Below are 12567 nucleotides of genomic sequence, written 5' to 3'. Positions count from 1 at the left end.
TCGGCAGCGCCGCCGCCGCCTTCATTTTGCTTAAAATAGCACTGAAAATCATTCATTCAATGCTATAGTAAGCAAAATTTAAATAAATAAATAAAAATGAAGGCGGGGCCGCAGGAGAAATAATGCTGCTTTCATTCCAATGACATGGATTGAAAGAAGCATTATTTCGGCTGCGGCGCAAACTTCATTTTGCTTACTATACCATTGAATTAATTATTTTCAGTGCTATGGTAAGCAAAATGAAAGGGGCACCGCCGCCGTAAAAATAGTGTTTTCAATCCAATTATATGGATTGAAAGCACTATTATTATAATGGTGCAGGCAGTGGGCACGAACATTTCGCGCCGTTTTCCGGTCATCATATTCTCCACCTGATTGGCTCCCGGCGGCAGCCAATCAGGTGGAGAATATGACGGGACCGGAAAGAATCTCAAAATTCCTGAGATTCAAGGAACTTTTCCGGAGACCCGGAGAAATGCTTGAAATTCCGGAGACTCCGGAAAAATTCCGGAGGTTAGGCAGGTATGTGGTCAGGTGGAGACGGATGGTCAAGTTTAATTCCTGGAGAATAATTCCAGTGGTACAATGTTTTGGAAGGTGGGCATGGGGACAGACCGATTACCTCATTTTGGAATTTAATCGGAGTAGCAGTCTGCACCCCTTTTAAATCACCCTGTTTTAGGTTTAGGGCTCAAGTCTAGGGTACACGCCAGTGCATGGGCGTAACTTTAGAAGGGGTGTGTGTCCGCCCCAACTTTCATGGCACACCATTTTGTCCCCATTCATTTGGGCGGGGCACCTTTTCTTCAGATGTCATGTCCCCCCCAACATTTTCAGAAAAGTTACTCCACTGCGCCGGTGGACGGAGTCCGCCCACTTTTTTCCGAGGGTGGACTCAGTCCCATTAGCTGAAATGAGAAACATCGAATGTCCTCTTTGACTTTATGAATTAAAGCCGACGAACCGCAGTCGTCAGGGTTGCAGGCCGGAGACTTCAGCACTGCACTATATAACCTGATGAATAATAACAAACTAAGGGTGAAATGTCCTATTTCGGTACTGCAAGCCTGTCTTGGTTTTGTGGTTGTGTTGATGTTTTGAAAGGCAAATGCCATTCGTCCTGTGCAATTTGGGTGGTTATGCAAAGCCATTTTTAATGAAATTTACATATTTCACCGTCATATGCTAATCTCTGGCGACGTCATGTCCCGTTGTGTTTGTTGATGAGCCCCCCGCCCCGCCCACTTTAATGTTAAGCCTTGACCCCTAAAATCAACATGACGCCAATAGGCGCTGTACTGATGTCATTGTTCCTGGGCCGCCCCGCCCTGTGCGCACGTAGGTTTCGGCCCCTCCCAAAGGGCTTGAAGTGCTAACAGGTGCAGAAGGAGCAGGAGGGTGAATCTTGGCAGTGGAGGATTTTAGTGGCGGGTGGTAGTTGGGTGCAGGTGAAGTGGGGCTGGGTGAACTCCCCCAGTGGACACCCGTTCGGGATCAGCAGCAGGAGGCGAGGACAGTTGGTGACTTTGGGGAGCGTTGATTCCGTGCATTCTGCTGCCTGCCCAGCACCAGGCATCTGTGGGGGACTCGGAGGTTCTGGAGCTCTGCCCGCCCCGTAGCCCCGCCGCACCACACATAGGACACCATGCACGTCACCATCCCCTTCACGCAGGACCTGGTGGATTCTTTCGGATCCCGCTATGTGGTTGAGTAACGTTCACTTTAAACAATATGCAAAACCTTTATTTGTTTCTATGATCACGTATTCAGTGCCCCTGTTTTTAACGGAGCGGGGTTTGTTTCTGCTTCCAGCTGTATTCCCTTTACCTGGAAGGCTTCCTGTTTTGTAAAGTGCGTTACAGTGACCTGCACAAGTGGAACGAGAAGGTAAAGAGCCCTTCGTGTTTGTGAAATGTATGTGGGTCCCTGAGAGGGGGCGTAGTCCACCCACTCCTGCTTTTTGTTTCTGTACATTCTGGCATGTGGTGCTATTTGATTGTGGGGGGGGAGGGTGTAGGGTGAGCGTTACAAACCTTGTTTTCTCATTATTTGTTGCAGTTTGGAATGCAAATATTTTGTGGGCAGTTAAAAGTAATTCCCTTTGTCAAATGCAATTTTTTTAGAGGAGTATATACATTTCAACAATAGTGACTGGCAGTAGCAGTTTATCGATACTTTGTTCATCAGTTGCTGGGAGTCCAGCCGATGGACAGGTACACTGGCTTATTGCTACTACTTTACCACTACATTACCCCTAGACCTACTCTTCTCTGTCACCATACTTGCGTAGGAGGCCTCCCCTCCAGGGAACGCCTTCCCCTCCTGCTGGCCCCACTCCTCCTAGGGAGATCTGACCTCCCTGTAATCGCCTCTCCCCCCCCATACCTGGGAGTGTGAAGGTAGTGCCTGTTAAATGTACTGGGGCTTGCCCAAGGTGCTACTCTGCAGATCTCATGTGAAAACCCGCCCTGTGTGCTGGCCCAAGATGTAGACAACCCCTTGTGCATCTGTCCTGAACTGGGCAGAGAGTTTGCAGGTTAGTCCCTTCATAAGCAATGACTGCTCAAATCCATCTGCTGATGGGCACTGTGGAAGCTTTTCCATCAGCCCCGGTGTCAAATGTCACCAGAAGATAATCCATTTTTCTTATGGGCTGATTTATGTCTCAAATATTGCTCGATTAACATATAGGCAGTGCCAAGCTACTTCCTCCGGAGAGTTCCGGTCTGGAATGAATGGTGGGAGCACTATTTCCTGGGATCTATGGAATTTCAAGGATACCTTGGGGATGGAAGAAGGCACACACATTAGAATGATCGCATCAGACTGTAACTATGAGAATGAGTTTCTACACAACAGGGCACTAATTCTCCCCAGCCTTCTTGCCCGGAAAAGCACCTTCTTGATTGCAAGTGAATCGGCTAGGAGTCTCAAGTCCATTGAGTTCAAAGGCTCAAAGGGAGTCCTTTGCAACATATACAAGATCATGGCAAGGTCCCAGAGAGGGTCTCCTGGTACTTCCACTGGTTTAGAGTTTCCTAAGCTTTTGATCAGCTTGTCTCCTCCTGAAGCTGAGGACCAATATTCCCTAAGAGCCTTTAGGGCTGCCCACAGAACCCTCAAGGAAAATACTTCCAACCTCTTTGAGGCACCTTCATGAAGAAATTGGAGGATATCTGGAAATCCACACACTGGTGCAGGTAGATTTCTTCTTTTTTTCCCCTACCACATCCAGCTTGAAATTGGCCCAGTGTCCGTTATATGACTTAAGTATAGGATCTGGTGGCTCTTTGTACAGTCTCTGCTACTTGAACTGATAAACCGATTCTCTGGAATTCCCTCCTCTCAATTTCTCCATTGACCATTGAATCCATCAATATGTGATCTTGTGAAACTTTCCGAGGAGATGACCCCCAGTTCAGGGGAAATGCATACATTGTGTCTGAGTCTCACAGAATCGTGTTCCCTACCACACCCTTGTGACACCCACTAGGTGTCTGAAACCTAGAGAACAACTTGTGGTGGTTTAAGCGTCCAGAGGGAAGCAAACCAATCTATGTGGGGCATCCTGTATCTTTGGCATATCTAAGACCTGGCTCTTTCATGACCTGTCGCAACGCCCCCACCCCCTGTAGAAATGGGGAATTTTCTGCTGCGCCTGTCGCCTGTCACATTGTCTCTCCCCCTGATGTGAGTATTCTATCGAGATGACGGGTTATTTCTTGCCCCAAGTCCGATCTTCATCGCAAGAGAACCAAGGGCTTGTACTCTTGTTCTCCCCCCCCCCCACTGTTGGTTTCCATAGGACCGAGTCCTGGAACGGTCTGCCCTTACAACTACAGAGCGATTTATCACTACATCCTTGAAGATATTTGGAGCTCTCCCAGTTCGTTCTAATTGGATGATGGCCTGTGATCTTCCTTGATGACCTAGATTTCCTAGCATGGCTTCCCAACAGGACCCACTCACGGTTGTAAGAATGATCGTCTTAACTGGAACAAATCCCACTCCCTTCCTGAGATTGGACAGTGACCCAAACCATTTTAGGTTCCTTCTCAGGATACTGTCTAGCAGGAACATCAATCTGCGACTCTCCAGAGGTTTTGGAATAGGAATCCCATGGCTCCTCACCATTGATTGTGCTAGCTAGGTCTGATGATGGCTGTAGTTTAAAACATCTGGAAGGCTGCAGGTTGAAGAGCCCTGCTCCATAGGAATCCTGTGCTCAAACTGCTGAGAGGCCGGGACTCAGACCTTTGTGGGTGAATCAATAAAGGTTTCAAGTAAAACCATGCCCATGGGACTATATAGACTCATGAGGCCATATGTCCACAGAGTGCCAGCATTTACCTAGCTGTTACTTGGTCATTCCGGCCCATCCTGTCTAGAGGATGATGGACCTTCCCTTTTTTTATTGTTCAAAATTATGCCCCTATTAATTGTAGTGACCAGGATGGCACTAAATGTAACTTGAACAGGCTTACAAAAAATCCCCATTGGTTTAAAGACTGGCAAACTCTATGAAGACGGAGAGTCATTGCTATGTCTGCTTCTCTGACCATCCAATCAATTGGGTACTCCTGAATCCTTTTCTGATGGAGCACTATCACCAGGGGATCTAGGTGAATACCCGAAGGCTGATTTCAAAGCCAACAAAGGACTCTGAACTGGAAGGGGCCCCTTTCTCTATTGTGAACCTCGAATTGTGGGTGCCCCCTGAGGATGGGAACATGGTAGCACTCATCTTGCTGATCGACTGATGTCAGCCCACTCCCCCTTCAAGACCCCAGAATGATTTTCTGTAGTGCCTACATCTTAAGTGTCACCACAAACTCATTCACGGATTTCTGGTTTATTATTAGCCCGTTTTTGGGGTTGGGGGTCAGAAATACTCTACAGTGGAACCCTGTCCCTTCTGTCCCTGTATAACTCTGGCAATTGCCCTCTTGAGCAATAGTTCCTGTATCGCCTTCACCATGGCCCAGTTCTTTGCCTTGCTTGCTGGAATCAGAACTGTGTGGTGCCGAGTCCTGGGTAGAGACATGTACTCTATTGGTTAGCCCAGGCACCTGAGGCCAATTGATCCCAAACCATGAAAAGTACACTAGTCTGCCCCCCACCAGGCTTCTTGTCAGGGCGTCTGGCTCGTGAGGAGACCTGCTCTTTCTTGGGATCTGCTGCAACGTTTTCTTCTTCTGATCCCCTCTAGATCTTGAAGGAAATCGTAAAAACTCCTTTGTTTCTTTTTTAATTTGAATTTTATAGTTTTTAACAGAATGTCTTGGCAAACAGGTCTCTTCTCTCTTCTCTCCGGTTGTTAAAGTTAAGTTGAGCAGATTTAATGCAACAAAACCCTTAAAATTAAGTGGCTGTGGGAACCACAGATATCTGAAAATGCACACAAAAAATAACCGAGGTTATCTGTCAAAAGCGAACTAAATCAAAACTCTTCCCTGCCCTCCGAGGCACTCACCAAGTGCCCCTCCTCCGCGTGCTATTCTCCCACATTACTCCTCTTAAAATTATTTTTCCCTGGCGCCCTTTCATTCCCCATCTTGTTTTCTATCGTAACTGTAGTTATGCGAAAACGTTTGCGCTCTGAACTTGGTCCCCAGTACCCCCAACTACCCAAATTCACATGGTGTCCTATTGCCCCTCCCCACCTTTAGCCTGATGCCATTTCATCCCTTTTCCTCTGCCAAGCGGTTTTCACGCTATGGCTGTTCAAAAACTGCACTTAAACTGTTTATTTATGTTTTCTTAATTACTTTTTCATTTTTGAATACATTTTTCCAAAATGTCCAGGGGGCCCTTGATAAACTGTTTGGAAAATGTCATCCCAATCCATCCAGCAGTTCAAGTGATTAGCCTAGTTCAGCCTCTCTGCTGTTAAAAGCACCAAGACCGATATAAAGGTCTTGAGGAACAGGGGGCACCCACTCCTTTTGTCAAATCATTTTAAAACTACTGGATGGATTTACCCCAAACCAGTCACGATATTTAAGTCAACGCTTTGTGCCCAAGTTGTTCCTGTCTTTTTCGCGCCGCAGCTGTTCAAAAACTGCACTTTATGTGAAAATGAATGGGCTGAAAAGTGTGAAACGTTGGTGTTTTGTTTAATAATGATGTTTTCATTTCAGAACCTAACCCCAAAATGTTCAGTTTTGGGAGGTGCGGGCCATTCACAAATGTCTTGTTTTTTAGAATTTTATCCAAATCCATCCAGGAAGTAAAAAGTGATTGGCAATAGAATTTTGACTGCTTTGTCGTTTCTGAAAATCCTGTTGGTCTCTTGGCTGCAAAACACCATGAGAGGGAGAGCTATAATTTTGGGATAAGGGGGTGTTCCCCCTTCTGTCAAATATTTTAAGAACTACTGGATGGCATAAGTAACTGAGTCCTACAGCAGGGGCAGAAGCAGGGCGCTGTGGCGTAATGACGAGAAGCATAGAGACCGCACCGGCTGTCCAAGGTCAGGGTCTGCGTTTAAAGGACCATCCATAAACTGGAAGAAAACTGTGTCCATGTGCAGATGTTCTACTCTAGCTGCAGGTGAGTGGAGAGCTGATGCCACCAGTGATTTTTTTGTAAGGGATGTCACTTGGAAGGTCATGGAAAAGCAGAAGCAGCCACAATGAGGGGACAATAACTGCACGAGTGTCAGGATTGCAGCCTCTCTTGCCACATTCTGGGCAAATACTCATGACTTACACCCTCTCATAATTTCCCCTCATCACCCCCATGTCTGGATTTCAACAATACTCTGCTTAATAAATAAAACCTAAAAGGTACCCATGCATAGTGCCACACAAATATCTAAATCCTTATAGAACCGTGTTAGGCAAAAAGTGTACAGTTGTGCCATTACCCCCCCCCCCTCTTCCGTAGAGACTACAAATACCGTAATGCAATTTAGCAAAAGGCAAACAAATGGTCTCTCGGAGAGCACTGAGAACATAGAAGCTCTTTGGCCCGTATTAAGGAATATTTTGTAGTTGGCCTTGCATGTGCAAGCTGGATGTGCAATTCTCTATGTATTAGCAGGTCCATACCCAAAAATAGCTGCTCTTTTCATGTTGCTCTGTGGTCTTGTATCTTGTGCTCATTTATTAGGCAACATGGCCTGAGGGAGCCAGCTACTTCCTTGCTAAGCAGCGTCAGTCCCGGTTACTGCATGGATGGGAGTCCCCGATGACTATAGTGTCCCTGCCCGGTGATTTTAGTTTTTTCACCCCTGACGTCCCTGTAGATGTAAATCTTTTTTCGAAAACACTTTTTTTTGGGTACAAAACTGCAGATACCCTCTGCTATGTGTAGTCCTATTTTAGCTTCGAATATCAGAAAAACGGACGGGGAGAAAAGATTGCTTTCCTGCCACTCCAGGCCCTCCTGCCACTCCAGGCCCTCACCAAGTGTCCCCCTTCACTGTGCCTGCTCCCCACACACCAATGATGCCCTCTTCCATGTCCCCCACAACACACTTTTTCTGTGACCCGGTTTGCTATGAAATGTCAGTTGGCGTCTATAGCCGAGATTACAAAAAAGGTTTGTCTTGCACTGTCCATAGACCCCTCCAACTCTCAAATTTCACTTGGTGTCCTCTTACCTCCCCCTACCTCTAGACCGATGCAATTTGCATGTATTTCTACCTGCAAATGGCTTTTTTCCCTGCATTTCTTGTTCCAATGTAAACGTTTGGGACTGGATTTGGAATAGTAAATAATACCCTTCTGGAATATTCAGGGGAAAAGGACTAACTTCTCTCTAGCGATGACATCGGAGCCTATACAACAACATGGTGGTTCCAGGAGGGAGGAAGGGGAGTAAATAACAATGGCAAAAACAGCAAATATACAATCGTGGTCCTTCTAGGCCTTGTGACATTTGGACGTGCAAGTGCAGGAACAGAAGGGGGACGGGGGAGGGAGCAAGGTATGGGGGAGTGCTGATGGGAGCCCGGGATGGGAGTGCTAAGGGGTGCCAAGGGAGGAGGCCATTGGCTAAGTGCTAGGGTGGAGGATTCCCATGGGTGGGGATGCACAGTCGCAACGGCAGTGCTGGGGTTGGGGGGTGCTGGTAACTTGTGAGATTCATGAAGGACCAGGCAGCCAGTCTCGGTGGCAGTGGGGTGATTACCAGGGAAGCGAAATAGGTAGAAAAAAAGCAGAGTTTTGAGAAACATTATGAGGTCCGGCTCAAGTCTGAGAGGGGCAGGGAGGCTGTTCTGAAGAGAGACCTTCCCACCACTCTCTGTTTAAAGCATTTGACCAGCATAGAGTTGGAGTGAGAGGAGTGGAGGGCTCTAGCAGGGAGGTATTTAGGGAGAGAAAGTTGGAGATGGGGTGGTTCCAGGCCCCAGAAAGCCTTGTAGATGATGCAGAGGGTCTTGAATTTGATCATTGCTGCCACTGGGAGCCAGTGGAGAGATTTTAGGGCTGGAGAGATAGTCCCTGGGCTTGAAGCCAAGGATAAGTATTGCAGGCCTGTTCTGGATTAGCTGAAGGGGAAGTCGGAGATTGAGGAAGGGGCTGTTGCAGTAGTCCAAACTAGAGACGACCAGAGCTCTAGAGACATTGAGCTTCTGGGGAAGGTGAGGAAAGGGAGAAGGCCTCTAAGGAGGTGAAGCTGGAAGTGGGCCTTTTTGGCAACGTCCAAGATGTGAGGGGTGAAGGATAGAGAGGAGTTGAAGAATACCCCAGTTTATGGCCTCACAGGATGGTGAGGGTAGAGGGGCCCAAGGAGGGTGGCCAGAGGGAAGGAGGGAAACATCATGCAGGTGTCCCAATAGGTGTGTCACAATAAGAAGGATCTTTGTCTTGGCATAAGACTGAGGTCGTTAGCCACACACCATGCCTGGATGGCAGTAGAACAATCTGGGATGACAGAGGAGGAAGATTAGATAGTAGAGGAAAGTTTGAAGGAAAGCTGTGTGTCATCAGCATAACACTGGAAATGAGGAGATGAGGTGAGCCAGAGCGGCGAAATAGATATTGAAGAGCCACAGCCATAGGGTAGAGCCCTGGGGGACGCCACAGGTAGAGAGTGAGGTGGTGAAGGGGCCCAGTTGCAACTGGGAAGGATGGTTAGTGAGGAAGGAGGTCAGCCAGTCCAGTGCCCGGTCTTTGATGCTGAGTGTATCACAGAGTCATTGTATGAGGATAGAATGGTTGACCGTCAAAGGCTAAGGGGAGATTGAGGAAAAGGAGAACAGCAGGAGTGATGGAGTCAAGATTTGCGAGCCTGTCTTCAAAAAAGTATCGTTAAGAAAATGTATGGAATAAAAATGACTTCATTTCTTCTAGCTCTTTAAAAAAAATATATAAAAAAGTGTTTAAGTTTGCCATAAACCGCACCCAATGGTAGTATGGCTATGATGATCTCCCACATCTGCATTCCAGGCTAAGAAGGTACAGTTGCTATGTCAGAGTACATAACCACCCACCCCCTTTTGTTCTTCAGTTGCTGTTTGACTTTTTTCAAAAAGTACACACACGTTTAGGATATTTGTTTTCTGTGTCCCTACTAGGTACATTTTGGAGGTACGCATTTTGTATTTGGAAAACAAAGGCATTAAGACCCCATCCAGATATAAGGAGTAGACCTAGGCTGATGGGAAATATTCAGGAGATCCGAGGGAGTCTCTGGTAGATGCTCTGAGGAGGGAATGGGGGGGGGGCTGAAACGAGGCTGAGAGAAATCTGTCCATCGGAACGGTGGGATGCGAGGGGTTGGTGAGGGCTCCCGAACCATGGAGCTGAGGCCCAGACTTTACTACATACTGGGCTGGCCACATGATTCCAAACCGAATATCAATCTAGAGCAGGGATCTGCAACCTGTAGCTCGGGCAATGAATGCGTCTGAAGGACGGACAATGCAGGGGAAGGATAGACTCGAGTGTAATGTGTGAGTGACTTCTCTGAAGACCTCCAATGGGATCCGAATTTAAAATCCAACTATGGGGCCTCTAATCGAGGACCCTCCAGTCTGTCCTTAGTTTTTGAGAGAAAAAATGTAGATGGAATGACACTGCCACGTGACATTGAATTTTTTAAATGTAAAGCGTGCTCTGAGTAATTCGGCCATCCGCATGGTTGGTGTGCGCGCGCTCGCCTGGGACTTTTTCTGACATTTTTAAATAAATGGAATGATGGTAGACCGACCGCAGGAAAATGTGGGGGGCAAATCCACACACATTTTCCTATGCTCACACAACAAAAGCAGAGACTTGTGTACTCTGGCAAGGACACAGCCTGCAGGCACAGTCTGCCCTGTCATATTTAGTTGGAGTGTGCCAGCAGAGGAGTGCACAATGTCGTCACAAGGAAGGGGAGGACAAAATGTCCCCCTGCATTGCACAGCTTGATTAACTGACAAAGGCCCCATGGAACCACCCTGCTATTTTGTAGGACCTGCAGCTGGTGGCAGCGATTAACATACCAACAAGGGGTACTTCAAACAGGCCGCCATGGGGCCTGCCTGCAGAGAACAAGGAGACGGCGAACCCAACAACCTTTCGTATGTAACTGTCAACCTGAAGCCAGCTCCCGGCCTCAGTATTGACTGTGAACTGACATGTCTGGGCCTTTTGTTGCAGTAGGCCACCCCAGCAAGGGGGACTCCATAAGGGGACTCTGAGTCTCGGGAGGATAGCTCAGGGGCAATGTGCTCACCTTGGAAGCAAGACGACGCAGAGCAACACAGGTTTGATCCCTGGGTCAGTGCTTAGAAGCCTCTGGGTATTAAGCGTATTATAATATGATAAAATACCAGAATATGGTGTGCGTAAGCCAGAGTATAATATAGTGGCAGGGGAACTATGAGCAGCCTTTCTGTTTACTTGCTAGAGGAACTGGGCCCTGGATATCTTCTGCCCCAAGAACGGGAGACCAAGCCATAGAACAAAGTTCACTGTCTTTATTAACATTCAAAATGACAGGGATTGCAAAACATGAACAACGCAAAATTTCGAAACAAGTTCTCACTCTCAATGTGCATGTCGTTCCATTTTGTTGGCTAGTGTGGTCACAAATCAAAGTTGCGTCCCAAAAATCTAACTGGGGAAGGGATTGGTTAATTAGGCAAACTACATATGTAATCTAGAAGGGATTAGTGTGACCATTGGGTAAGCCATATCTGGTGGCTCCTCCTCAGGCCACCTCTGTGTTACAAATGCAAACTTAAAGGTTAGTACAGATGATTGGCTGGTGCAACATCGTCTATGCTAAATGTGGAAGGTGTTTAGGGATTGGACAGAAAGTGTCATCTTAGCCTTGGAGCTTTGGGCAGTTACCAGGCCAAATGCAACTATTTAAGGTAGTGGGAATGACCCCAAAGGTGCTGCATGTTCCCAATACGTTTCCATCTCAGATCTCCTAGGCTCTGAGACAGAACATTTGGCTTTGAACCTGTATAATTATTGTATCTTTCTGCCTGTGGTTCGATCGGAACAGTCTTCTCCATCTGCCTCGAATGAATAGGCTCTGTCTCGTAGGTTCAGGCCACGTGTGTTGGGACACAAAATGGAGCCTGTTTGCTTTCAATTAAGAGGATTTCTGACTGTGTCCCTTGCAGGTGTCCCAACTCCTCTGTTAACTGGAAACCTTTCTTCCCTACTTGTCCTTGGCAAGGCTGTGCACCGTGTCTGCGCTGGAAGCTTTGTCTGTATGTTACAGCAGAATCGACCTGTCAGCCTTTCCCTGTATTCTAAAGTTCGTCTTGCTTTTCCCATTCACTTCAATGTACCTATAGCTTCCATCTTTATTTGCATTGGCTGTCCATATTAGTTGCAATTAAGCATGGGCAAGTTGTTCATTTGTATTTTAAGATGTCTTTCGGTTTCCGTGTAGCTTAAGGCATACGTGTGTGTGTGTCCTGGTTATTGTCTGAATGGCTGTCTTGAGTGAGTAGCTGTTTTCACACCTGCGATACATCTATGGTGAGGAAGGGTCCAGAAGTGATGTACCTCTCTTGTTTCTCTGTCGCTGGGCTGAGAGTGGGATGGGTGTTTATGAGGGCTATGTTTCGGTCTCCCTCTTCAATCCCCCCTGTGGTCAACAAGTCACCCACACTCCCTAGAGGACCCTCTCTATTCACGTGCAGTCTTGGGACCCAGACCATTGTTATTCCTCCCAGATGTCCATGGTATTTCATATGCTCGTCTAAGCTCCAGGTTATACAGCTGCAATCTCAATCAGGGTTGCACCATACCCATTTTCCCCAATAGTTGCGTGGATCTGGGGGGAAAGAGAACGCTGTACCTGGCGGAAATGGAGGGCACTGCGTTGTGTGATTTCAACATGTCAAGAGTCTGCGTCTCTCCATCAGTCTTCCATCTCCACGTCCAGAAATTTCATCCCAATCGTCTTTTCAGTAGTCGTCTTGCATTGTGATATAGCTACTCTGGTAATGCAGAAGGCAAATAACAGTAGTACTAAGGCTGCTATCGGCAGCCATCCATGATGGTATCCAGGACAACATGTACGTCAGCCAGTCTTCGTCTTGTCTTATTGGGTCTGTCACTGCTTCCATTCTAGCGTGCAGGTCTTGTAATTACATGATTGCCTTGG

General features: G+C 47.1%; 1 protein-coding gene across 4 annotated transcripts in view; it reads left to right on the top strand.

The window, feature by feature from the left end:
• Positions 1–426: 426 nt before the first annotated feature.
• The window catches only part of SNX31 (sorting nexin 31), a 397776-nt gene continuing 385635 nt past the window's right edge, over positions 427–12567 (top strand). The window contains exons 1-2 of one of the 4 annotated variants that reach the window (XM_069621443.1): positions 427–522; positions 1813–1887. Coding sequence is in view for 3 of the 4 variants with exons in the window: in XM_069621442.1 (XP_069477543.1) it covers positions 1646–1705; positions 1813–1887 (135 nt within the window). In the remaining variant the exon portion in view is untranslated. Of the gene's footprint in view, positions 523–1355; positions 1706–1812; positions 1888–12567 lie in introns of those variants that run through there. The other 3 variants (XM_069621442.1, XM_069621441.1, XM_069621440.1) reach the window with 3 other exon arrangements.

Source organism: Ambystoma mexicanum, chromosome 5q (assembly GCF_040938575.1).
Source record: "Ambystoma mexicanum isolate Mex_15411 chromosome 5q, UKY_AmexF1_1, whole genome shotgun sequence".
In the NCBI taxonomy this organism is placed as follows: domain Eukaryota; kingdom Metazoa; phylum Chordata; class Amphibia; order Caudata; family Ambystomatidae; genus Ambystoma; species Ambystoma mexicanum.
The sequence above is the reverse complement of the archived record's forward strand: the minus strand, read 5'-3'. Positions and strand labels throughout refer to the sequence as shown.